We start from the raw sequence: 26,153 nt of genomic DNA, 5'->3' as shown, positions 1-26,153 counted from the left end.
TGTCGGCTGGGGGCCCCTCGCGTCCTCAGGGGCTGCACTCGGCGGAGCAGTGAGACCAGCACCTGCTCTCGCAGTCGGGGCGGGAGGCCCAGCCCCAACCATCCCTGACAGAGCGGAACACAAGCACTCAACACTGCCCCGGCGTCGCTGAAGAACGGGCCTGGCCACCCAGCGGCGCCCCCGGCCCAGCGGGGCGGGTCACGGCCAGGCGTGCACACCAGCCGCGCCTCCCGAGCACGGCACGTCCTCGGGCACCGCGGCACCTCCGCCCGCGGGCAGCACCTCCTGCAAAGCAAGCACAACAGTGAGCTCGCCCTCCCCCAGTTTAAGCTCGTGTCACTTCAAGCAGAGGCTTCTACACCAACATACAGGAGAGCTGAGCTCCATCCCCACCACGATGTCCTCAGAGAGGGGACTCCCCACCCCAGCCGGCCCCATGTGGATGGGCTCCATTCTCCTCAGAGGGGGGACCCCACCCTGGCCAGCCCCACGGGGACGGGCTCCATTCTCCTGAGGGGGGACCCCGCCCTGGCCGGCCCCACAGGGACGGGCCCCGGCCGCCGCCTCCAGGGAGCCGCCCTGGCACCGGGCTCCAGGCCGCCATGGACACCGATCACCGCCCACCCCCCGCCGCCCCAGGAAGGAGCCCAGGACGAGGGCCGCCCCGCGGGAGGAGGGATGCTGTGAGGCTTTCTGGACGCTGCGACCAGGGGCCTCCAAGCTCCATCCAATGTCCACTTCTAACACCACAGCCCAAGTTGAATTTAAGAAAACCAAAGTTGCGTTTTTGGTTTACACATGTGTAAAATTAAACCATATGTCTGATTTTTACATATGTGTTTCAAATCTGATAGAGTACAGAGATCACCCTTACCTCCAAATCTGAATTATCCACTGCCACCCACACGCAGCTTAACCCCTGACTCCAGCAAACCATTTAACCTGTCTGGGCCTGTCTCTGCACAGGCTGAAACCCGGCCAGCCCAACTCTCACAGGCCTGAGCACGTGAACTTGAATACGTGAAACCCCACCTCACCCACCAAGACGTACGAACCTGAGCTGCAGGCTCAGCCTTTACTGCTCAAACCCTCACACCCTTCTCCAGAAAACACCCTGGCCACTTGTCCAGGGGACCCAGGGCGAGTCCACCTCAGGGACGAGCCTGGGAGCCGAAGCTGCATGGGGCTCGACCAACCCAGAGAACAGGGGCACCGAACCTGGAGGACATAGACGGGCAGGTCAACAGCAAGCAGGGGGTGGAAGGTAGGAGGCTGCGGGCTGAGTGCCAGAGGCGAGACCCCATCCCCCGAGGGTTCATCCTGCGGAAGGAAAAGCACCATGTCAGGGACCCTGGCCCCAGGAGGCCACCCCCCAGATGCGGCAGCACCGGCCCAGCCCATCTTCCGGGGAGGCCCGAGGTCCACGCTGACCGGGGCCGGGGGTCAGCTGTCTGCCCTCCGTGCTCCCACAGCCCTGCTCAGCCCCGAGGCCCATAGCCGCGGACACAGAGGCGCCCAGCGAAGACGTGCCGGGTGTCAGAGCCGCGCGTCCTCGGAGTGGATGCCTCTCCCCTCCCCATCCCCTGCCAGCCCCAGAAGGCAAGGCTGAAGGTGACCGCGTCCCGCCACATGCGGGAGCCCAGATCCTGACCAGGGAAAGTGTGGACACTGGGGTGCGACAGGAGGGGCGTGTGGGGGTGCTGTCTGTGTCTCTGTGTGTGTGTGTCTCTGGGTGTGTGTGTGTGTCTTGTGTCTGTGTCTCTGGTGTCTGTGTCTCTCTGGGTGTGTGTCTGTGTGTCCGTCTCTCTGTGTCTGTGTGACGCGAGCTCTCACCTGCAGCAGCTGTACCTGGACACACGGTAGGGTGCCGGGCACAGCGAGGCTGCCCCACAGCCAGGCTCCTGGGCCGGCACAGATGTCGCCGTCCCCCGGGCTTGGTGCAGACTCCCCAGTGGCTCCTGAAACAGAGCATGACCTCCTGTGTCCTCCACGCACGCGGCGCTCGGGCCCCCCGCCCTCCGGGGCGGACCCTGCCTCACCCTGCACACCCACCAGCCAGGGGCACGCAGGGTCCCTGACACGTGGAGCACAGAGCTCTCAGGAGGAGGACGGACGGAAGCTGCCTCCCCCTCCCCCACCCCCTGACCCTCACACCTGCTAAGCGGCTCTCTCGGTCCAACTTCTTTCAGAAAAATCATCACTGTCTTGGTTTTATAACAATACACTTAAAAAAACATTGACCAGAAAGCATTTCCTAACCCCAGAAAGGGTTTCTCTGACAGGAACACGGCCCCGCCTGGCTCCACTGCCCAGTCTCCCTGACCCTGGACGGTGGGGCAGGCAGACACGCTCAGGTCCGGGAGTGCCAGGGCGAGGAGCCCGGGCAACTGGTGGACGCGGGCACAGAAGACAAGCCTCCCCACGGGCATGGCCGCGCCTGCGGGGCTGACTGCAGACGCCCCGCCCCGGCCCCGTGCCGCCTCTGGGTCCACATTCTGGCCTCCGCTGGAATTTTTCGGGAGTCCCTGGCACGCCTGCAAGTCTTCCATCACCCCAGCACACTTCCTGCTACAAACGTGTCCATAAATGGGAATTCCACTTATTTTTAAAGTTTATTTAAGCGCACTCTCTAGGAGTGAACGTTCTTCATCTGCAGCTGAGGGGCACTGCAGTTATCAGCAGGGCAGAGCATCGAGGAGAAGACGCGTGAAACGGCAACTACGAAACGCAAAGGGGAAGCCCGCTGGCGCGGCGAGGGGGCACTGCCGGCGTGCTCCCAGGCAGCTCGTGTCGGCGTGCGCTTGGAGACTTGTGGAAACCATTTTTTAACAAAAAGCTCACGTGCTTTAAATACACCTTCAACCCAACTCTGCAGCTGCAGATTCAGCTCGTTTGCTTTAGACGAAGCCCACGTGGTACAGTCAGACACAAGCTGATGGAGGGTCTACCTCCACTTTACGTCCAAATGGGCACCTGCATGCCAACTCACGTTTCCAGGCCTATCAAGGAAGCCCATCACGAAACCACTGTGGAATGAATGGAGGCAGGCCCCAAACAGTGCATCTTTTGAAGTTACTTTTAAAAGCAGACAAGATGTGGGGATGTCTCTGGTTGTTAAGAATCTGCCTTCCAGTACAGGGGGTGGGGATTCAATCCTTAGTCGGGGGACTAAGATCCCATACACTGTGGAGCAGCAAAGCCTGTGTGCACAACAAAGACCCCGTGTGACCCAGCGAAGCCCGTGTGCACCACAGCTAAGACCCAGCACGGCCAACGTTTTTAAAGTAGGCAAGGTTTACACGACGTGTGTCTCCTACTCATCACCAAGTCACATCATAAAGACGCAGGGAGTCTGAGCGCCCTCCTTGACGCTGACACGCGCGAGCCGCGCCGCCTCAGAGCCCAGCTGGGAGCCACGCTCCGCCTCCACGCACAGCTGTGTGCACACGTGCCGCCTAAACGCGGGAATAAAGGGAAAACCCGCGCACGGATCAGAAATAAACCCCCTTGGTTCTTCTAGACGTAGTGACTGACTGCCTGTTTCACGCTTGGTGACGGACGGGTCCACAGGGTTCAAAAACCACCCAGTGTTAGTGAGCAACTAGCACGTCCCTGTGTGTTCACAAGCTCAAGCCCGGTGAGCTCGGCCTGCCAGGTCAGCACACACTTAACTAAGCGAAGCCACACAAACCCTCCTTTCAGTGCGCCTTCAGCCCGCACGAGGGCCTGCGTCCCGCAGACGCCACAGTCACCGCCAGAGGAGCCACTGCCGCCGGCACGGAGGGCGCTCGGCTGGGCCCCCTTTCCCTCTCTCACCCGGGGGCCCCCTTCTCTCCCTCACCTGGGGCCCCTTTCTCCTCTCTCACCCGGGGGACCCCCTTCTCCCTTCTCACCCAGGGGCCCCTCTCCCAGGCAGAGAACATCCAAGCCATCAGTGGACCACGGCCCGGCCCTTCCCGAGCCGTGTAGACATGCATGATCCCAGGACAGGTCCACACGGGGTAGGCGAGGTGACGTGTCAGGCACCATGGCTGGGGACAAAGCACAGGGAAGCGTTTCTACATGCCTGCAGTTCCACCAAAATCAAAGCTCCGGGGAAACGCACGGCTGGCCCAGGGCTCTGGAAAAGGGACAGTGGGCATGTACTTACGCTCCTCCTCCTGCTGGCTGTCTCGGGCCTCGAGCTGGGGGTGGGGGTAGGGGTGGGAGCCTTCACACTCAAGGAGACGCTCCCCCCCCGCCTCATATGGGAAGCCTGGACACTTGGCAGGCTCCGTCTGGAAAGCCAATACAGTGCTTGAATCACTGAGCAGGTAAATACACCCGACCACCCCTGGAGGGCACAGGCAAGCCGGCAGGCTCCTTGTCCTGAACACGGGTAGATTCAGGACATTTCTGCTGCCCTGCCTGAGTGAGCAGAAGTCTTCTAGCCAAAAGTGAGTGCGGGCACGTCAGCGTCTTCTGCAGCCCTGAGGAAGTGGCAGGCCCACAGCCCAGGCCTCGGGGGCCGGATGGAGCCCCCAGGCCCAACTCGCCAGGGCACAGCCTCCAGTCCGGTGACTGGAGACATGCGGTACAGGGACCTGCACGTTGACAGGCCCGCCGGCCTGCGGACACACTGTCCCAACTCTGCAGCAAGTGCGTGCATGCGCACGCACACACACGGGGAGGGACCAGGTCGAGGGAAGGGGTGCCGCATGTGGGAGGCCCGAGACACAAAGCCTCCCCGGGCAACACGAGCAAACAGAAGCACACAAACGTTCACGGCGCTTATGACTGAAAACTGGACACATGCTAGACGCCAACTCGAAAGAAAAGCAAACTGGTAACGTCTAACCAAGTGATGACCCCGTCTGGTGTGTTTCTAAGTGTCCTGACTTCTAAAAAGATAACGCTAAAGTATTAACAAAAACAACAAAGAAAGAAAACCGCTCTACAGACGCCGCCCCGGCAGCTCTGTCTGCACGGGCCCACCCCGTCTGTGCCCCCACCTGCAGCCCCCGCCACCCCGGGGCTCGAGCACCAGGGGCCTCGTCCCCCGTGAACACCAACCACACGCAGGCACCACGGGGCAGTGTTTCCGTGAAGAAAGCCAACAGGAAAGAAAGAGCACGTCATCATCATTCAAAGGAGAGACAGACGGACGACTGTACGCGGACCCTACACTCCTCTTGATGCTTTTGAAATAAGCTGTAGTTAAATATCTTACGTGCTGCTTTCTGAGGAGGCCAGCATCAGCCTCACAATACACCAAGTGCAGCCGCCCCGGACAGACGGACGAGTTCGCAAACCAGCATGGACCGTGCAGTCCACTCGGCGTGTTTTAGAAACTCCACAAAGCGGCTGACGTCTTAAAACCGGAAGTGCCCCGCCCGGGGTCCCCACGCCGCCCAGGCCCAGCACACGCAGCCTCACCCGCATGGCTCCCGGCGCCTCTCTGCCTCTTCTCCTTGGCTCGCTGGACGGACTGGGAATCAGTTCTCGCTGAGCCTCCACCTTCCTGAATCCAAAAAAAAAGCGTCATCAGTCGAGACCCAAACAGCCCAAAGTTGCCCAAACAGGGGGCAACTGAGCGCAGGGTCCGTTTCATGGTCAGAGACCGAACACCACGTCGGGCAACGGGGGCGCCGAGTTGCAGCTGCGACATGCCTCTGATCTGGAGAAGCAATGCTTATTGCTCCGGAGTCTAAAACGTATGAAACACCTCACAGGGAAACCAGCCTGTCGTGAGCTGAAGACCCCTCTGCTGCCTGAAACAGAGCCCAAGTCCTGGTGACCAGGACCTGACCACCGCCCCACAGCCTCAGCACAGCCCTCCACCCGCCCAGGGCCGGGGCTACACGGGGCCTCAGCCGGCGAAGTGGCTGGTGCACCAGGGAGGGCGGGACTTCCACAAGCGCCCGGTCTGTGGGCACGGGGCTGCGAGCGCCGTGAGAGGCCCGGTCCGTGGGCGCGGGCCTGGGAGCCCCGTGAGGACATGGCCGACCCTCATCCCCGGGGGGCTCGGGCCTACCTGCAGGCCCCTCTCCGTGTGCCTTCCGGGCTCCCAGACGCCGGGCCGACCCCAGTCACACAGCTAGCGAGAGAACGGACAGGGTCGGGTCAGCCTCACGCGCCGCTGGCCCTGGGCCTTGGCCATCTCTGCGTCCCTCACGGTGGACGCTGACTCCACAGATTAGCTCTTCGTTAAATCGTGGCCAAGTAAGATTTAACTTTTTGAACATAAACATCACTATCGATTTTAACCTGCACCACAGAGAAACCTACGTGACTGCTCCCACCCGAGGCTGAGGAAACAGACCGTCCCGAGACTCTGCTTAAGTCACCGTGAGCTGCAGTGAAGTCGTAACTGGCGTGAGCGCCGTTACAGCACGCCAGCGCCAGGCCTCACAAGCAGGGAAGCGCCATGACCCTCCCGAGACAGCTCCCAGACCACTCTCCTTTTCTCGTCAGTTCTAACTGGTAATTTTTCCTGGTCTTCACGTCCATGAATCTTTAGACACCGTTGATGTCGCAATTCCTCTCAGTCAGGAGTCCGTCTGAGGACCTGCCATTATGTGATATGCTCAAACACCAGGACATGTCAACCTTACGAACATCCCAGCTTTTCTCAGGAAGAGACACATTATCACCAAAACCACAGCACTCGAAAAGACCTTAGAAATCGTGTCGAAGCCCCTCATTTCAGAAATAACTGAGAACTGAAGGCTCGGACAAGTTAAGTGATTTGCTCAAGGTCATAAACACTAGTCCGTTCCAGATTCGAGACGGGAATTCAGGTTTCCAGACTTGTAGCCGGGGCTCCATGCTCTCGCAGGCCCCTAGGAAGCGTCTGCAGTAGACGGTCAATCCAGGACACCACACGGCGGGGTAGGAGCCGAGCTAGGAGCCAGTGACTCCAGGGCGCCTCGTACCAGGTAGAAGCCGCCGGTCCCTGCCGCGAGCCCGGTGTCTCTCCGAGGACTGCACTGCTCTGCGGGGCTGGACTCTGCAGGCTGCGACGCCCCTTCGCCCGGCTCCTGCTGCCAGCCGGGCTGGGCGCGGGGGGGCGAGTCTGGCTCCACCTTGATGGGCACCAGCGGCTCCAGAGTGCTGCTGGCTTCCCGGGGGCCACCCGGGGTCAGAGCCTGGGGGTCCTGATCCAAGTTCTTCACGGGCACGGCCACCAGACAGCCCAGGGCCCCTGTGCCCATGGCTGCCATGTCGTCCGTGGCGAGGCTGCCCTGCTGGAAACCCACGGCTGCCGTCCCAAGGACGAGGGGGCTGTCCGGGCCACGCGGGACGTCGCTGTGGGCTACCAAAACCAGCGGGTCCATCGGCCCAAAGGAAGCCTGACCAGCAGGGAGGTCCCCTCCAAGAGAGGTGCCTGCAGGAGTCAGGTCGACGGTCAGGATCCCAGCGCCCAGCGCCGCGTCGGGGGCCCCAGGGGTGGCACTGCCGTCGGCCGGCGGGTCGGAGAAGAGGACCGCAAGGTCCACGTGGCTGAACTCGCCCTGCCCAGGGCTGCCAGGGTCACCGCCGGGCATCAGCGTGCTCGGAGCCCCCAGCGGAGGGAAGAGGTCTGAAAAGGAAGGAACACTGGTGACCGTGGTGACCAGAGATGGGAGGGCTGTCTGCGCTTAAGATGTGGACAGAACACATTGAGGGGACACGGATGCCCCCCCGCAGCCCCTGCCAACCCCCAAAGGTGCCATGCTCCGCAGGAAGGAGCCGCGGGGGACACACGGGTGCCCCGCGTAGGGGCTCAGAGCCTCGAGCCCCTGGGTCTTCCCCTGGCCACTGACGCTCCCCAAGTAACAGTAAGAGAAGGTTTCACCCCGAGTCTTTCAGGCTTCACACCCTTCACTCGCATGGCCCCGTGGAGCCCATGGAGACCAAGCCCCTCACAGAGCACGAACCACCGACCTCAGGCCGCGCTGACCCCGCGGCTCGGGGACCCTTCTGGGTTCAGCCGCGTCAGGCCACCTCTCAGCCTGGTCTCCGCCTCTCCCGAGCTTGAGGGGGAGGACGAGGAGGACGGTGGGGACCAGCTGGCCGGCCGGCCTGCAGAGACACACGGTAGGCCCCGTGCACTGAGCCCAGGCCCCGGCCCTCTGGACCGAGGGGCTCCCAACAGGCTTGGAGAGCCGCCCTGTTCCCGGACGCCCCACCCTGCGGCAGGCCAGGCCCAGCCCCCAAGCGGCCTCCCGTGGCGACAGCGGGGCCTGCGCCCAGCACTCGGGCACCTGCTCTCGGTGAAGGAACGCCAGCCACGAGGTCACCCTTGGGAGAAGGGACGATGCCGACGTCAAACGACGTCGCTGAACGTTCATGCTGGAGTTCAGACACAAGAACACCCACCATTCCAAATCCTGGTGAGCGCTCGCCAGGCGCCGAGCCACCAGGGAGGCAGGAGCAGGAGAATCGGCAGAGGAGCCAGCGGGACCGCGACAAGCCTCTCTTGCAGCGCCAGCACCCCCAACCCGGAGCGAGCCCCAAGCTCACACCGCCCTGTGGACGCCGCGGCAGAGCAGCAACGAGGCTCCACTGGGGACCCAGGGAGGAAAGCTGCCAGATGCCGTCCCCGAGCAAACGAGGACAGCCACGCAGAGAGCCTCTGCCCGCGGCTGTGCTGCTACGGAGCTCAGACGCTGGGCCGGCCCATCGGGGCCTTGACGATCACCTAGCACCAGGGAACATTCTGGAGAGACGTCAGGGCCTCTCTGAAGATAGTAAAAACGGAAGCACGCCTCTTTCTCAAAACTTTCCAGTTTCCCAGACAACCTTGCTGATTCAGCTCCCTATGAAAAAATCAAGAATGATAATATGGTTTTTCCAGTGGTCATGTATGGATGTGAGAGTTGGACTATAAAGAAAGCTGAGCGCTGAAGAATTGATAAACTATGGTGTTGGAGAAGACCCTTGAGAGACCCTTGGACTGCAAGGAGATCCAATCAGTCCATCCTAAAGGAGATCAGTCCTGGGTGTTCATTGGAAGGTCTGATGTTGAAGCTGAAACTCCGATACTTTGGCCACCTGATGCAAAGAGCTGACTCATTAGAAAAGACCCTGCTGCTGGGAAAGATTGAAGGCGGGAGGAGAAGGGGACGACAGAGGATGAGATGGTTGGATAGCATCACTGACTCGATGAACATGAGTTTGGGTGGACTCTGGGAGTTGGCGATGGACAGGGAGGCCTGGTGGGCTGCAGTCCATGGAGTCGTAAAGAGTCGGACACGACTGAGCGACTGAACTGAACTGAATCCAGGCAAACATCAAGAAACACCAACCTGCTCATAAATTTCCTATTTAGCATTTTGTTAATTCCATAAAAGTTTACTGGAGACCTACCATATGCAAGAGCCAGACATTCACAACCTGTACACAAACATTAACACCGCCCACATGAAGGCAACCAGCTCCCTCCACACCAGCACTGCCCTGCCTCACCTCCACGCAGTGTGACCCCACTCAGGACCACCGTGAGGGGACCCAACCCCTCCAGGGCCAGGCTGGGTTCCTCCACGACAGACACACACTCTCCAGCACCTACAGTCACGTCGAGCTGTGAATCCCTGCCTGCTAACAACAGACTCCCTCACCTACCCGACACGAGACCACATCACCTCACAGACCCGGGACATCCACGCCTGACATGACGTCACGTAAGAGACCCGGGATGTCCACGCCCGAACGAGACCACATCATGTAACAGACCAGGACGTTCACGCCTCACACGAGACCACGTCACCTCAGACCCGGGACGTCCACACCTCACACAAGACCACGTCACATAACAGACCCGGGACGTCCACACCCGAACGAGACCACGTCAGGTAACAGACCTGGCACGTCCATGCCTCACACGAGACCACGTCATGTAACAGAACTGGGATGTCGACGCCTCACACAAGAGCACATCACGTAACAGACCCGGGACATCCATGCCCGACACGAGACCATGTCACCTCACAGACCCGGGACGTCCACGCCTGACATGACGTCACATAAGAGACCCGGGACGTCCACGCCCGACACGAGACCACGTCATGTAACAGACCCGGGACGTCCACGCCTCACACGAGACCACGTCATGTAACAGACCCGGACGTCCATGTCTCACACGAGACCACATCACGTAACAGACCCAGGATGTCCACGCCTCACACGAGACCACGTCACGTAACAGACCCAGGACGTCCATGCCTCACATGAGACCATGTCACGTAACAGACCCGGGACGTCCATGCCTCACATGAGACCACGTCACATAACAGACCCGGGACGTCCACGCCCGACACGAGACCACGTCATGTCACAGACGTGGACACTCCCAGTCCCCTTCCTGACACGTGCCCTGCGTTCCAGTTCCCGTCCCAGGATCACAGAGCAGGGCGGGGGCTATGCCCAAGGCGGGCAGGCAGCCCTGAACGGAGTCCAGCAGCAGCTGCCCGGGTGCCTGCAGCCAGGACTTCACCCTCGAGGCGCTGCAGGAGCACCACACCCACCAGGCTCCGGGGAGCAGGCGGCGGGATGGCTGCGGGAGAGGCCACTGTCGGTACCCAGCCCCTGCACGCCACGCCTGGGGGCCTGGGCTCACGGTCAGAAAGGCAGGCTGCTCAGCGCCCAGAAGGCAGGACGGCCAGGGCCACGTGCAGGGTCCCCGCGGGACCCGCCACGGTTTGCACTCTGCCCCCGTGCTCATCCAGGAACGGTCTGTTCTGTCCCCATGGCTGTCCCGGGCAGGGCCGGACAGGAGGGGCTGGAGGGGCAGCTTGGCACAGAGGGCGAGGTCAAGGCCCGCTTCAGGGCCCTCACTGCCCAGGCCAGGCGGGGGAAGCCCGCGGCCGCCAGGGGCCCACCTGGGGGCCGGCGGTGCTGCCTGAGCACATGGGCCTTCATGCTGTGCTTGGAGGCGAAGAGCCGGTCGCAGCTGGACACTGGACACCTGCTCTTTGGGGCAGCCACGTCCTGCAGGTGCTTCTTGGCGTGGATGTAGAGGCTGCTCCGCGCTGAGAACCTGGCGCAGCACCCTGGGGAGAGAGGACAGCCGTGTGAGGCACCAGGGCCCCCGCCCCGGGAAGCGCCCAGACGCCCCAACGGCCTCACGCGCCCCGGGTGTGACACGCAGCTGCCCCCCAGCCTCAGGGCCAACATCTCCCGCCTTCCACGTCCGAGCCACACCGACCACCTCTGCTATGCTGCTACCGGAGGAAAACCCACGACTCCGAGACATCCAGGCTACAGATCGTCCCCACTGACCCCAGAAGCAACCTCCTCCCGTGTCACCACTGAGAAGCCGCTGCCAGGTGGGGCAGGCAGACGGCCGGGAACCAGGAGGAGGGGCCTGGAGCTGGGCCTGCCTGGCTGGCGGCCCATGCCCACCAGGGTCTCACAGCATGGACAGTGCTGGGGCACAGGGAACCAGCAACCCGCAGAGGCCATCGCCCAGCCGCCACGGCCCAGGCCCCAGCACTGGAGGTCGGCATGGCGGTAGGCGGCCAGCTGCCCTCGCTGAGGCGGACGGCAGCCCACCAAGGTGGGCAGGGCCGGGCTGCCCAGCACTCTGGGCCCGAGGGCGGTGTCCACCTGTGGGGCAGGAACAGGTCTCAGGAGAGACGTCACATTCCAGGTGACGAGGGGCAGGCCTGTCAGAGCCACGAAGGCCTGAGGCCGAGGGTCTGCAGTGGGGTGGGAGGGACCTGATGGCCCCACGTGTGCTGTCTGTCCATAAAGCAGGGATGGGACGGGGTTCCCGGGTCAGGAAGGACAGCTCGAGGCAGGAGGGGTTCTTGCAGGGAAAGAGGCTCTGGAGCGAGGACACAGCCGCAGGAGCCAGGGTCGGCTGCCTCTGAGAAGAGTTCTGAACTGAGGTCATTTGCAAACAAAACTTCAAACCCGTTTCCTGAGGTCAGACCCAGGACAGGGCACTTGGGAAACACAACAGATAGAAGAGACCCCTCTGGCCTCGGCCCAGGGGTCCCAGGGTGAGCGTGCTGGGTTCCCACCCCTCCAGCCAGGACCCTCACAGAGGCTGGCCACACGGCAGCGGTGCTGAGCACACTTTCGGTCACACCGCTCTCCTGAGGACTGGCCTGACCACAGCAGGGACGTCCTCCCGGCTCCTGCCAGAAGGCAGCTTCCAGCTGTAGAAACTTACGAATTCAACAGAGAACAAGCTGTCGGGTGGCCAAAGGGTTTGTTCGACCTTCTCCCTAAGATGGCTATAGTAGCGCTTCGCTGTCTGTGACTTCATCCAAACAGTTTTGTTGGACTGAATGTGACAGGTGTCAAAGCAGTGCATAAAAGCAACAAAGGCGCCGAGATGCATGAATTTCTGTGTCGCCACTCTAATACTGAACATGGAGGGGAAGTAACAACTCCAGCATACCGTGCTTTGTCATTTCAAGAAAAATAAAAATGCAACTGAGACACAAAAGGAGCTTTGTGCAGCGTGTGGAGACGGCGCAGTGACGACCAAACGCGGGGATTCCTGGCCGGACAGCGCGCCACGGCTGGGAGATCGGCTGAAGATGAAGCAACCAAACTCAAACACTGAGACAGCCAACGGTGCACCACGTGGGGACAGCAGACACACTCAGAACACCTACCCCGCGCGCGAGAGGCGTCGGGGCCGCCTCGGTCACGGTCACTGCTTTGAAGGCTGGGCTTCACACAAACACACAAACCTTCCTGACCATATTCTACATGGGATTCTCTACTGAAACGTAATGAAACCTTTCCACTTTTAAAGCACACTGCGACAAGCCATGACAAGTGTGTGCTGTATGAGAAAGTGGAGCGGAGGAGGTCATGGGGCAAGCCATGGATACGAGCCAACACCCGCCACGCCAAGGCTGGTCTTCATCCCTAGAAGGCAGTGTCGTGACTGTGGTGGGACTGGAACGGAGTCCTCTGTTACGGGCTTCTTCCAGAAAACCAGACGATTCACTCCAACGAGCACTGCTCCCAACAAGGCCCACTGAAAGCAGCACCCGAGGAGAAAGCGTGCGGAGCCGGCAGCAGCAAACACACGCTCTTCCCTCAGGACAACCGAGACCGTGCGCTTCTTCGATGACCAGACAAAAGCTGTCACAGCTCGGCCAGGAAGTTCTGACTCACCGTCCCTGCTGACCAGACACCGCACCTTCAGGGCTCCATTTACTCGATCTGCACAAAACTCTCTCAGTGGAAGAAATTTCAATTCCCTGGAAGACTGTAGAAGGCATCTGGAAGAACTCTTTGCTCAAAAAGATAAAAAGTGAGCAACTGGAATCCAACAACACATTAAAAGGGTCATACACTATGATAGTGGGATCCTTCCCGGTGACGCAAGGATTTCAGGACCCACACACCACCAGTGTGACACACCAACCCGCAAGTGAAGAGCAGAACCACACTTATCTCAATGATGCAGAAAGAGCTGCTGACAAGCTCAACATCCATTTATGACAAACACTTCAGAAGGTGGGCACAGAAGGAACTTGCCTCAGCATAATACAGGCCGCATACACACCATCACTTCATCGACACACCAACACCACACTCAATGGCGGAAAGCTGAGAGCATTTCCTCTAAGATCAGAACAAGACAAGGATGTTCACCCTTGCCACTTTTATTCACCACAATTTTGCAAGTACGAGCTAGGGCCATCAGAAGAAAAAGAAGCAAAGGGAATTCAAAACCGGAAAAGAAGAATGCAAACTGTCACTGTTTGCAGAGGACACGACGCTACACACACAAGGTCCTAAGGATGCCAGCATAAGGCTGCCTGAGCTCGCCTGGGGATCTGGCGAAGCCGCAGCTTAGAAAAGTCATGCACCGCGACCTGCTACCCTGCTACAGACTGACATGGAGAGACCAGAAAGGGAGACTCAAGAAACAGTTCCATTTACCATACTAGAAAAAATAAACTACGCAGGAACAAACCTACCTAAAGAGACGAAAGACGCGTATTCCAAAGCCTGTAAGATACAAGAAGATGTACCACATCCATGGAGCAGAAGAATCAATACTGTCAAAGTGACAAAATACTGCCCAAGGCAGTCCACAGATTCAGTGCAATCCCTATCAAATCACCAACAAGAGTTTTCACAGAGCTATAACAAAAAAAAGTTTTAAATTTGTACAAAGACACAAAGGACCCTGAATCATCAAAACAATCTTGAGAAAGAAAGACAGAGCTGGAGGACTCAAGCTCCTTGACTTTGTTCGGATCACACTGCAGAGCTACAGGCATCAAAGCAGGACGGTCCGGGCTACAGATCAACGAACAGGATAGAGCCCAGAAATAAACCCACACACTAAACAGGCAATTAATCAGCAACAGAGTAGACAAGACTACACAATGTTGCAAAGACAGTCTCTTCAACAAATGGTGCTGGAAAAACTGGACAGCTACATGCTAAAAAAAAAAAAAAATTAGATCATTCTTTAACACCACGCACAAAGATAAGCTCCACATGGATTAAAGACCTAAATGTGAGACTAGACACTATACAACTCCTAGAGGAAAACAGCACCCCACTCCAGTACTCTTGCCTGGTACGTCCCATGGACGGAGGAGCCTGGTAGGCTACAGTCCATGGGGTCACTAAGGGTCGGACGTGAATGAGTGACTTCCCTTTCACTTTTCACTTTCATGCATTGGAGAAGGAAATGGCAACCCACTCCAGTGTTCTTGCCTGGAGAATCCCAGGGACGGGGGAGCCTGGTGGGCTGCTGTCTATGGGGTCGCACAGAGTCGGACACAACTGAAGCGACTTAGCAGCAGCAGCAGAGAAAAACAGAGAACATCCTCTGAGATGGATTGTGCCAGTATCTTTTTCTATCCATCTCTCAGAATAATGGAAATAAAAACAAAAATTGAAAAAAAAAGGGACCTAATTAAACTCGAAAGTTACTGCATAACAGAGGAAACCATAAAACAAAAAGACAACCCACAGAAAGGGAGAAAATATTTTCAAATAATGTAACTGACATGGGATCAGTCTCCAAAATTTATAAACAGCTCTCGAGGCTTAGCATCATCAAAACAGAGAACCCAACCAGAAAATGGACAGAAGACCCAAGTGGACATGTCTCCAAGGACGACATACAGACGGCCAAGAGGCACATGAAAAGGTGCTCAATGTCGCCAATTATCAGAGAAATGCAAGCCAAAACCACAGGGAGGGACCACTTCACACCACTCAGAAGGGCCGTCATCACGAAGTCCACACACAGGGCTTCCCTGACGGCTCAGTGGTGAGGAAGCCGCCTGTCAGCGCAGGAGAGGCAACGTCAGTCGCTGGCCTGGGAAGATCCCGCCCGTCTTAGAGCGACTAAGGCCACACATGTGCCACGACTACGGAGCCTGTGCTCCAGCACCCAGGAGCTGCAGCCACTGAAGGCCACGCGCCACAGCGAGAGAAGCCGCCGCCCCCGCAGCGATGGGCAGCCCTGCTCGCCGCACTAGGGAAAGCCCGCACGGCAACAGAGGCCCCGCACAGGCACACACAGCCAATCAAATCCACAAACAGTAAATGCAGGTGAGGACGTGGCGGGAACGGAACCTCCGGCACTGCTGGCGGGATGTAAACGGTGCGGCCGCTCTGCAAGTGTGGAGGCCCTTAAACAACTAGACACACAGCCACCACACGACCCTGCAGCCCGCTCGGGCACGTGTCCGGAGAAAAACACGATCCAAAGGGGCACACACACCGCAGTGTTCACTGCAGCGCTGCCTGCAAGAGCCAGGACGTGGGGGTGAGCTGTCCATCGACAGAGGAGTGGACAAAGGAGACGTGGGACATGCCCATCGTGGGCTACTACGCGGCCACTCAACACGATGAAGCGATGCCACGTGCAGCAGCGTGGAGGACCCAGAGTCTCCTGCCGAGTGAAGGAAGGGAAGGAGAAATATCACGTGACCCCCTCATATGTGGGGTCTGAAAAAGTAACGGTACAAACTCGCTCACTCACAGACCAGAAACAAACTCAAAAGCTTGGAGAACGAGCTTATGCGTGCCGGGGCAGGACGGAGAGCCCTGCACACACGCTGCGTGTTTCACACACGTGAGCAACAAGGCCCCACCGCACAACACACGGGGCTCCGCTCAGGGTCACAGGGCCACCTGGGGGGGCTGGGGGAGAAGGGACACGCGTGTGTGTGCGCGTCCGGACCCTTCGTCATATACCCGAAACCCTCACAACGCTGCTAAGGACTAATGAAGTGGCCTCCAAGATAAAATGAAAAGTTAAAGAAGAAAGAACAGGGGGCACAAGGAAATGCTGGCCTGCTGATGGGACCACATCTCAAGAATGTAATTCTGATTCACAAGAGTTGCTGACACGAGCGGCTTTCCAATGACCCACCGCCCCTTGGACCCAGTGGAAGACTGAGCGCGTGCAGAACCTGAATGAAGACGCGCTGAGAACTCTTCTGTTTGGTGTTTGGATGGAATGAGGCTACTGTAGAATGTGGGAAAACGGGTTGCTCCAGTTTTTAAACAAAATGGAAAGAACTGTCCAGCTGCATTTGTTTTGATGTTCTTGCTGCAAATAAACCAGAGAGTATGGCTGGAGGAGAATACAAGGGCTTCCCCAAACGCTGTAAATGCCAGCAACCGTGTTCTTACTGGGCTACGAGACCTTGAAATAAAGAATGCTACGTGGGGGGAAAAAGTCTGGGGAAGATGGAATTATGGTGCCAGCTGAGAAATGCACAGGGTAGCTGAACAAAATGGTGAGGAACTCAATAGGGTTCTTGGTGAATGTGAGAAATGTGTCTTTTATTTTTACTTAAAAGCTGAAGGAAACTTTTGGCCAGCCCAAAGGATCTCACTTTTGCCCGGGTTTCCGTGATGCCCAGCAGCACGCGCGCGTGTCCACGTGTGTCAACAACCACCTCTTCCTGAGTGTAGCGGTCTACCGAGACGCGCGTCACCTCTTCACAAAGACATTCCCACAGTCCTCACGCTTCTACCAAGCTACCCTGCTCAAGGGAAAGGCAGCAACGACCCTCCCGCGACAAACTTCCCTGCGGACCCCAGCTCCCGCCCACCTTCCCAGGGGGCCGCACACACTTGCACCAGGAGAAGCCCTGCCAGGCCCAGGCCGTCTTCAGCCCGCCACCGGCACTTCTGTCTCCAACCCCTCCCCGGCCCACCCCAGCACAGTCTGGGTGACTGCCGTCACGTCCCCAGCACCCCACACGCTGGCTGTGCGCCTGTGGCCTGCCCCCCGACTGCAGCCCTGCGGAGACGCAGGTCTGTGTCTGGTTAGACCACCGGCTTCAGGTGCGTCTGCAGTGTCTCCTTTGAACAGCACTTTCCCCACAGTATGACGCCAAATCCTCACAAGCGTCAAGCCAGCGGGGACTCGGCCGGGGGGGACTCGGCAGAGCCACAGCCCCAGGCCCCCGGTCCAGCGGTCTGACTCCGCACCTGCTTGCTAGCACTCTGCTCCCAAGACGCTCGCCCCCGGCTAAGACCACACCCCACGCCCCGGCCCACTTGGCACCTCAGACGCTTCCACCCGCAGCGCCAGGCGGCCGTGGGGCTGCTCACACCCACCTTCTACGGGACAGGCGAAGGGCTTGGTGCCCAGGTGGGTGACGCTGTGGCCCTTCAGGTGCTCAGCCCGGGTGAACGACTTGCCACAGCCCTCGACGGGGCAGGGGAAGCGGCGGTCATCGTCATGCTTCCTGCGGGACAGACGGCAGCGAGGGTGACCACGCACGTCACTGCTGCGGCCACAGCTCTGCAAGACGCACCCACCCACGCGCTCTCCGCATCACAGGGGAAAACGACACATCTCAGAAGAGCCTGGATTTGGTGCCTAACCCTCATGGGCAGAAGCCCTCCTGCCTGACGGAGCCGATCACAGTCAGACTCAGAGCTTCCACGCAGGAAGGAGCAGCCGCCTCCCCCATTCAGTCACCCGCTACCACACAGGCTGTCCCTGCGGCAGGGGACCTCGCCTGACATGCACACGGTCTTTCTCCGTGTAGATGCCCTCAGCCCCCGCTGTGCAAGGACAGAACCTCCCAGCTCTCTGGGTCCCCAGGAAAAACAGGACAAGCGCTTCAGCGTCAGAGCTGCTGAGAGGCCGGACGCGGGACAAAGGCCAAGCGCCAAGGGTCACCTGCACAAGGCCCAGTCCCTCAAGGGGTCACCACAAGCACGGAAGTGATGATGGCACGAGGAAGGCTTAGTCCATAACCTTATCTTTTCTAAAAATCAAGCTGAATGTTAAGCATACTAACTAAATTTAAAAACAAGTACACACAGAAAAAACTAACTTTAAGTGATCGGATTCTGTGTGTTTTTCTTCTTATAAACTTTCTGAATTTTCCAAGTTATCCACCCTTGTTTTTCATAACTTAAAGAAATCCACAGATTATCCCATCCACAGGCTCCTGCTACTAACCAATAACTTACTCTTTTTCAAGACGAAGAATTCAACCCAAATGTAAAGGTTACCTCTTGTGCCTCAAGAGCTTAGACATGCTGGTGAAGGTCCAGCCACAACTGTCAGAGTCGCAGATAAAAGGTCTTTCACCTTAGGAAAGGAAAACCACACCTCGTGATCACAACCGGGAACTGCGCAGATGGCGGGCGGGGGCCGGACGTCCCGGGCTCGTTACCTGTGTGGCTTCTCAGGTGGATCTTCAGGCGACAGGCTTTGTCGTACTGTTTGCTGCATCCGGGAAAGGAGCAGGAAAAGAGTTCTTGCTCCCGGAAGTGGGCCCGGTTGTGGGAAAATAGAGCGCTCACGGTGATGAATGTCTTCTCGCAGCCTGAACAGAGAAACACAGAGCCTGCTCACTGGCGGGACAGAAGGCACGTTACAGAGCTAACCCGGTCACCCCCCGGGCACCGCTGGCACTGGGGCACACAGGAGGAGGACGACTCGAGGGCCTCCCTGGAGGCTGAAGTCGGGGCGGTGCGGGGCAGTTCACAGGCCACCTGCCCCACGTGGCCACCCGATCATCCTCCGATGCACCCATCAGCTCCCGGCTCAGCACGACAGACCCTCCAGGCGTGGCGGGAACTCAACGACCCGTAAAGCCAACAAGATGAACCAGACACTAAGGAACCAGATTCTGTGTGGTCGGGCTGAGCCTGAAAGGGCTGCCAGCCACCGCAGTAACACCTGAGGTTCCCCCACCTGCGGAATCAGGCACAACCCCCCATCCCTGGGCACACCCTCCCGGAGGCAGACCGACCCCTGCCGTGAGCTCCTCCTCCCTCTGGCCTGTCTCCTTGGGGTTTCCTGCTCTGTCACGAGTCACCGGGCTCATCTGCGCTTACATGGCCTTTTCCCATCTGCATCTTCAACCGGGCTGACCCACGGGACTTCAAACATCACTAAGCTCTCCACTGGGGAGAGCTAGAAGCCATCAGCTCCTTCCCTGGTGGCTCCCTGGTAAAGAATCCACCTGCAGTGCAGGAGACCCAGACTTGATCCCGGGATCAGGAAGATCCCCTGGAGAAGGAAATGGCAACCCATTCCAGTATTCCTGCCTGGGAAATCCCATGGACAGAGGAGCCTGGTGGAAAAAGTAGGCTGTCCATGGAGAAGCAGAGCTGGACACGACTTAGCTACTAAACAACCAGCTCTCCTTCGACAGAAAAGGTCAGTGCTCACACCGGGTAGGACCCACGAGTCTGCAAGATGTCTGTGAGCAGTGGGCGCTATGGCCCCTCTCAAGCCCTCCCGGGGCCGCCATGGGCACAGAGCCTGTCGCCCCTCCTCTCTGCAGTGATAATGAGCAGGGAAACGCTAATCTCCCCAAACGGCCCCCACCCCTCCTCACGTACCCATCTGTCCCTTCCCAGCGGCCCTGGCCAATCCTCACTTTGGGCTCCCCCTCGGTCAGGTAGACACATCTAAACAAGCAAAGTTGGAAGTCTGCCTCAGCAAGACACACCCTCCCCCGACCGACAGAGAAGCCGCAGGACCCAGCGTCTCAATCCTCCCCAGCTGGAGCCGCTCAGTGACCCACAGCCTCCACCTGGGTCAGCCCTCAGGCCCCTGCGGTCTGGAACACTCCACTCCTCCTTCCGCCCACCCGGGACAGACAACCCACAGATCATTCACCTCAAAACCCCCGGGGTGACCCCGTGCCCAAAGCAGGTGGATCCCTGATCCTGCTAGCACTGTGCTCAGATGGACGCCCTCTGAGCTTTTCACTAGAGCAGCCTGTAAGCCGCCCTCAGGTGCCGAGTGTGGAACAGAGAGAGAGAGTGCCCTCCACCCAGGCTCTCCACGGAGACGGGGTGCACAGGACCCGCCAGGGCACAGAGGAAGATCAGAGAGAATTCCCTAACATCTGACATTTCTTCCGCCCTTTCAAAATCCCTCATTCCAGTACACTTCCGTAACCTGGACACTATGCAGAGCGCACTCCCGGTCCACAACACATCAACCACTTGCCGGGCGCACACTCCAGCTTCTCTTTTAAGGAAGGCCCTCCAGAAGCCTCCCACCTGCCCACATTCCCTGCCTTGGCTCCGCAGCAGGCCCCAGCCCCCCAGCCCCTCCTTCGCCGGCACACGCCCTCCACTGCTGGAGCCGCCTATCCGGGCGGAGAGTCCACGGACACTCACCCACCGGACCCACCTCGCCGGGACTCTCCATCTGAAGATGAAGACGAGTTTCAGAACTTCACACAACAATGAAGTCCAAACCAAACAAAAGTTTTAACGGCATAAAAAGCGGATGCGCCGCGCCGGGCGATAATCCCCTGGGGCGCCCTAAAGTCTCGCCCGGCTGCAGGGCGGCCCAGCGTTCCTGCAGCCCGGGGTGCGCGCCCGCAAGCCGGACTGAGCGTTTCCCAGTGACCAGACCTGCCTCCGGCTCTGTCGGTGGGAAGACGCCTTGTGGTCTCGCTCATCGGACGCACCCGCACCCGGGGGAGGGCTCCGAGATTCCCCGAGCTATTTCGCGGCCACGCCGGGGTCCGGGAGCCGCCGCGACCCCGGGTCTGAAGGAGAGGAGACACCGCGCCCCGCCCGCGCCGCTCACCGGGAAAGTCGCACTTGTAGGGCCTCTCGGGCTCGAAGTGGCTGCGCTGGTGCGAGCTGAGCTTGGCGTGCGTGGGGAAGCGCTCGGCGCACACCTCGCACTTGAACAGGCTCTCCTGCTCGTGCGCCTTCATGTGCGCCTTGAGGTTGTACACGGTGGTGAACTTCTTGCCGCAGCCGCCCACCGGGCAGCCGAACGGCCGCAGCTTGTCGTGCGACTGCAGGTGCCGCTTGAGCTTGTAGGACGTGGTGAAGGCCCAGCCGCAGCCGTCCAGCGGACACTTGAAGGGCCGCCGGCCCTGGCCGCTGCCGTGCGTCAGCAGGTGCACCTGCAGCTGGTGCTTCTTGGCGAAGGCGAGCGCGCACTGCGGCTCCGGGCATCGGTAGCCGGGGCCGGCGGGCGCGCGGCGGGCCTCGGCCGGGCTGCCGGCCTCTTGGCCGGGGGGCGGGCCCCGCGACGGCGCGGCCAGCGCGAGGACGCCGCGCTCCAGGCGCACCAGCAGGTCTTGGGGGCCAGCGGCCCCGGGGCCCCCGAGGGGCGCGGCGCCGGGGGCCTGCGCGGGGCGGCCGGCCGGGCTCGAGGCGGCGCGGGGCTCGGGCTCCGGCTCCCGCCGCCCCGGGGCCGCGGCCGCGCCGCGCGCCACGTCCAGCAGCACCACGAGAGAGTCGCCGCCGGCGGCGGCCGGCGGTCCGGCCTCCCCGCAGCGCGAGCCCCGCGCGCCGCCCTCGGGCTCCCTCAGCAGCAGCAAGCGGTGGCGCGCGGGGCCCGGGGCTCTGCGGGGCCGGCCGAGGACACCGCCGAGTTGGGGCCCGAGCGCGTCCGGGCCCGCGGCGGCAAGCAGCGCCGACTCGTCCATCTTGGGCCGCGGCGCGTCCAGCCACCGCCTCGCCGGAAGCACCGCCCCGCACGCACACCCGCCGAGCGCGACGCAGGCTGGCCGCCGTGCGCGACGCCGTGCGCGACGCAGGCTGGTCAGCGCCCAAGCGCGCGGCGGAGCGTCCCAGGCGCGCATGCGCGGCCGGCGGGCGGTGCCCAGGGCCCGCCGGGAGCGTGACGTCATACGGGGCGGAGCCTGCCTGGAGGGGCGGAGCCGTCCGGCGGCCACTAGCTGAGGGCGAGCCTGCCGCTTGGCTCGTCGTCCAACCCGGCGCGTAGGCCGATGACCCCGCGGCCGCCTCGCCGCCTCCCCGAGCGGTCCTGCCGGCCCTTGCTTCCCTCGCCGGACGTCCCGCCACCGCCCCACCGCCCCCCGCTCCTGCGGGATCCACGCAGGGTCTGTGTCCACGCGCCCTGGTGTTCTTCGTCCCTTTTCCTGTGTGGCCCCTGAGGACGGAGACTCTGGGGAGCCCTCCACAGCTCACCCCCGAGGCCAGCACTGGAGGCTCCGCCAACGTGGGTTGCGTTGGTGACCGCTTTATTATTAAAATCACCTTAAGAATAAGGGACTTCTGGAGTTCCTGCGATTAGGACTCGTTTCCACAGCTGGTCAGGGAACTTAGATCCCCCCAAACCCCAAGGTGCAGCCCTCCCAAAAGTACGTCAACAATATTGAAAAGAATAGGAAACACACCTACATATGGTTTTGAACTGTGGTGCTGGAGAAGACTCTTCAGAGTCCCTTGGACTGCAAGGAGATCCAGCCAGTCCATTCTAAAGGAGATCAGTCCTGAATATCCATTGCAAGGACTGATGCTGAAGCTGAAACTCCAATACTTTAGCCACCTGATGCGAAGAACTGACTCATTGGAAAAGACCCTGATGCTGGGAAAGATTGAAGGCTGGAGGAGAAGGGGACAACAGAGGATGAGATGGTTGGATGGCATCACTGACTCGATGGACATGAGTTTGAGTAAGCTCTGGGAGTTGGTGAAGGACAGGGAGGCCTGCCGTGCTGCAGTCCATGGGGTCGCAAAGAGTCAGACACAACTGAGCGACTGAACTGAACTGAAGCTACATATATATCTATGTTTGTGCCAAAAATAAATTGCTCCAAGACCACTCAATAAAGGCAACAGTCTTTTCAATAAATAATGCAGGGATCGCTGAATAGTCACACACAGCAGAGAGGGTTTGGACCTCTGCCTGTGTACCAGACACAAAAAGGAACTCAAAGTGGATCCCAGGTCTAACCTAAGAGCTGTAACTATAAAATGGCTAGAAGAAAGCATAACTGAAGATCTCTCTGACCTTGGATGAGGGAATGGCTTCTCAGATGTGAAAACAAAAGCACAAAGAAGCAAACTGGGCTTCGTGAAAATTAAAAAACTTGAGTCAAGAACTGGAACAAAAAGTGAAAAGATAACCCATAATATGGGAGGAAATTTGCAAATCGTGTATCTGGTGGGGATCTACTATCCAGAACATATTTTTAAAAACTGTAAATCAATCACAAAGATGACCCAATTTAAAAATACACACAGGATCTAAATAAACATTTTTGCAAATAAGAACTAGCCAATACGCCCATGAAAAGAAGCTCAATTTCATTAGTCATCAGCGAAATGCAACTCAGAACCACAATGAGATACCACTTCGCACCTTCTAGGATAGTTACAATTTTTTAAACAGAGAAAAAGTGTTGGTGAGGGTGTGGAAAAATTGGAACCCTCCTATATTTCTGGAGAGAACGTCACTGTGTAAAAAAGGTTGGCAGTTCCTCAAAAAGTTAAAGACAGAATTTCCTTGCGTGCCAACTCACTTCAGTACTGTCTGACTCTTTGCAACCCTATGGACCACAGCCTGCCAGGCTCCTCTGCCCATGAAAATTCTCCAGTCAAGAATACTAGAGTGTTTGCCATGCTCTCCTCCAGGGGATCTTCCCGACCCTGGACTTGATCCCATAGCTCTTACATCTCCTGCTTTGGCAGGCAGGTTTTTTACCACTAGCACCACCTGGGAAGAATTTCCTTATAGCCTTGCAATTCCATTCCCAGGCATATATCCAAGACAAATGAAAACCCATCCAAAAACCCATACAGACCCATCCAAAACCCATCCCAAAACTTGTATGTGAATGTTCACAGTAGCATACTGATACAGTTTAAAAAATGGAAACAGCTAAGTGTTCATGAACAGACAAAGGGGTAAACAAGATATGGCCTATCCATACAAAGGAATATTATTTGGCCTTAAAAAGGGATGAAGTACTGATGCATGCTACCACACAGATGAACGCTGAAAACACACCAAGGGAAAGAAGCCAGACCCCGAAAACCACATATTGTGTGATTCCATTCGTATGAAATGTCCAGAATGGGTGGACTTTTTGGCCAACTCAAGAAAGTGTGATTATGGATTCAACAGATTATTCACTATTAAAAAAGAAGGAAATGCTGACACACGGGACAACGTGGATAAACATTGAGGATCCTGTGCCAAGTGAAATACTGGCAGCCCCCCTCCCCTCCCTGGAGGTTGAAGTGGAACACTGGAAGTTCACCCCTCCGGTCATGAGGTGGCCTGCTCACCAGTAAGAAATAGAAAGCTCCTGTCCAGGAATAAACAACAAACACACTTGGCCTTGCCCCTGCTGGACCACAGAGACTGGTGGCATGTGTGTGAGCTAAGTCGCTAAGTCGTGTTCGACTCTTTGCGACCCCGTGGACTGTAGCCCACCAGGCACCTCTGTCCATGGAATTCTCCAAGCAAGAGAACTGGAGTGGGTTGCCATTTCCTCTTCCAGGGGATCTTCCCGACCCAGATATCGAACCCATGTCTCTTCTGGCTCCTGCACGGGCAGGCAGCTTCTTTACCGCTCGCGCACCCTGGTTAGCCCCAGAGGCTGGTGGGGACTGTGGCAAGTTGGATAAAACAAGCCCAGGCCCCAGGGCCCTCCAGGTGATGACTGAGCAGGGGTGGTGAGCGCACGCTGTCACCTAAACTCAACTTTTAAGTAACTCAAAATCTGGATTTTTTTTAAAAGTGGAATTTCCCAATAACTAAAAATTGGTGACAAAGTCAAATTTTAAAGGTATGGGGGGGCAAATAAAACGCAACCCCAAGTCAAGTCTGGCCCCAGACCCAGGATAGGGGTCCCCTCTGGAAAGCCCAGGGCAACAGCGTGGAGCCCTCCTGCCCTGGCCTGGGCTGGCTGGCAGGGAAAGTCTGTCCCGGGCAGTCTTAGGTGGCAGGGAGCACAGGCCACCAGGGAGGGCCCTGAGGCTTCCGCAGTTCTCAAGGCAGCCAGGCCTACCCCCACCAGGACCAACTGGTTCCTATCTTCATCGTTTCGATGAACACATTGCTGAGTGAACGACGCTCCCCTGCCTTCTTACAGAAGGCTGGCAGGAGACGGATGCAGGTTGTGGAGAGTGGAACCTAAGCTAGTGGCTTTTAGTGCTTTCCTAACTGCGGTAAGAGGCCAGAACCCGGGTCCATAAACAACTTCTCTGGAAATATCTGACTACCGAGGGCCTGCGGCGCCAGTTCTCCCGGAGCCCGGAGAGACGCGTCCTGACCTTCGCCCTGAAAGCTGCGGGTGTGCTGAAGGTCAGTGGCTAGGGACTCAGTCACTGCAGAGCCGGTGGGGGTGGCACGCTTTCTTTGGCACCTCCACAGCTACCGAGTCTGTGGTCGGCTGCTCCGCCGCCCTCCTGGGCCCGGTGGTGGTGGCAGCCATCCCTTCTCCCTGCTGGCAGCAGAGACGAGGGGGTGGGGGGGCATGCTCACTGGTGGGCTCGGTGGGAGCCCAGGGAGGGTCTGGAGCCCTCAAACATGGCCACAAGCCTCCTGAGACCCTGCCCTGAGGCTGGCCGGGCCCTGGCCATCCTGAAGGACTCAGGGTGCTGGGCAGAAAGGATGACGGGAGGTCCTGGTCTTCAAACTGAACACACATTTGTCTCCCCCGAGAAACAGGGAATGTTTGTGCAGATACACACAACAGGGTGACCTTCAAGCACACTTGTATCAAGTATCACTTACTCTCCTGACTTCAAGTAACTCAAAACCTGGGTTTGTTTTTTTAAGTGAAATTTCCCAATTTCTAAAAATTGGTGACAGAGTCAAAAAACTTTAAGGGGGGGGCCAAAAAAATCTTCAACCCCAGGACTCTGGCCCCAGACTCTAGGAGAGGGGACCCCTCTGGAAAGCCCATGGTGACAGAGTGGAGCCTCCTCCACATCTGGACCCCACGCTCGCCATGTGCAACAGAAGCCTGCAAGGA

The 26,153-nt window shown here is 58.6% G+C and overlaps 1 protein-coding gene across 6 annotated transcripts; it reads right to left on the bottom strand.

Moving 5' to 3' along the window:
* Window positions 1-50: 50 nt before the first annotated feature.
* Window positions 51-21,889, bottom strand: ZXDC (ZXD family zinc finger C). Of its 6 annotated transcripts, XM_055557273.1 has the most exons (11): window positions 20,993-21,889; window positions 18,609-18,761; window positions 18,445-18,523; window positions 17,536-17,666; window positions 10,842-11,012; window positions 6,915-7,561; window positions 6,014-6,076; window positions 5,416-5,500; window positions 1,834-1,958; window positions 1,219-1,320; window positions 51-285 (listed from the first exon to the last, which is right to left on the bottom strand). In XM_055557273.1, exons 1-11 carry the CDS (start codon window positions 21,846-21,848, stop codon window positions 199-201), a joined length of 2,499 nt encoding a protein of 832 aa, XP_055413248.1. In that variant the 5' UTR covers window positions 21,849-21,889; the 3' UTR covers window positions 51-198. The 6 variants fall into 6 exon arrangements, 5 of the variants coding, with proteins under 5 accessions (XP_055413248.1, XP_055413249.1, XP_055413250.1 ...); XM_055557274.1 differs by lacking the exon at window positions 6,014-6,076; XM_055557275.1 differs by lacking the exon at window positions 10,842-11,012.
* Between the last annotated feature and the right edge of the window lie 4,264 nt (window positions 21,890-26,153).

The sequence above is a fragment of the Bubalus kerabau genome, chromosome 20 (genome assembly GCF_029407905.1).
Source record: "Bubalus kerabau isolate K-KA32 ecotype Philippines breed swamp buffalo chromosome 20, PCC_UOA_SB_1v2, whole genome shotgun sequence".
In the NCBI taxonomy this organism is placed as follows: Eukaryota; Metazoa; Chordata; class Mammalia; order Artiodactyla; family Bovidae; genus Bubalus; species Bubalus kerabau.
The sequence above is the reverse complement of the archived record's forward strand: the minus strand, read 5'-3'. Positions and strand labels throughout refer to the sequence as shown.

What these genes read in the sequence shown, in the direction of transcription:
- ZXDC (XM_055557273.1), bottom strand. Translation starts at nt 21,848, where the DNA reads ATGGACGAGTCGGCGCTGCTTGCCGCCGCGGGCCCGGACGCGCTCGGG. An exon ending in CCACCTGAGAAGCCACACAG is followed by an intron (nt 18,524 to 18,608) that starts GTAACGAGCCCG and finishes TCCTTTCCTAAG; the next exon opens with GTGAAAGACCTTTTATCTGC. An exon ending in GGACCGGCGGCTTCTACCTG is followed by an intron (nt 6,077 to 6,914) that starts GTACGAGGCGCC and finishes TTCTCTCGCTAG; the next exon opens with CTGTGTGACTGGGGTCGGCC.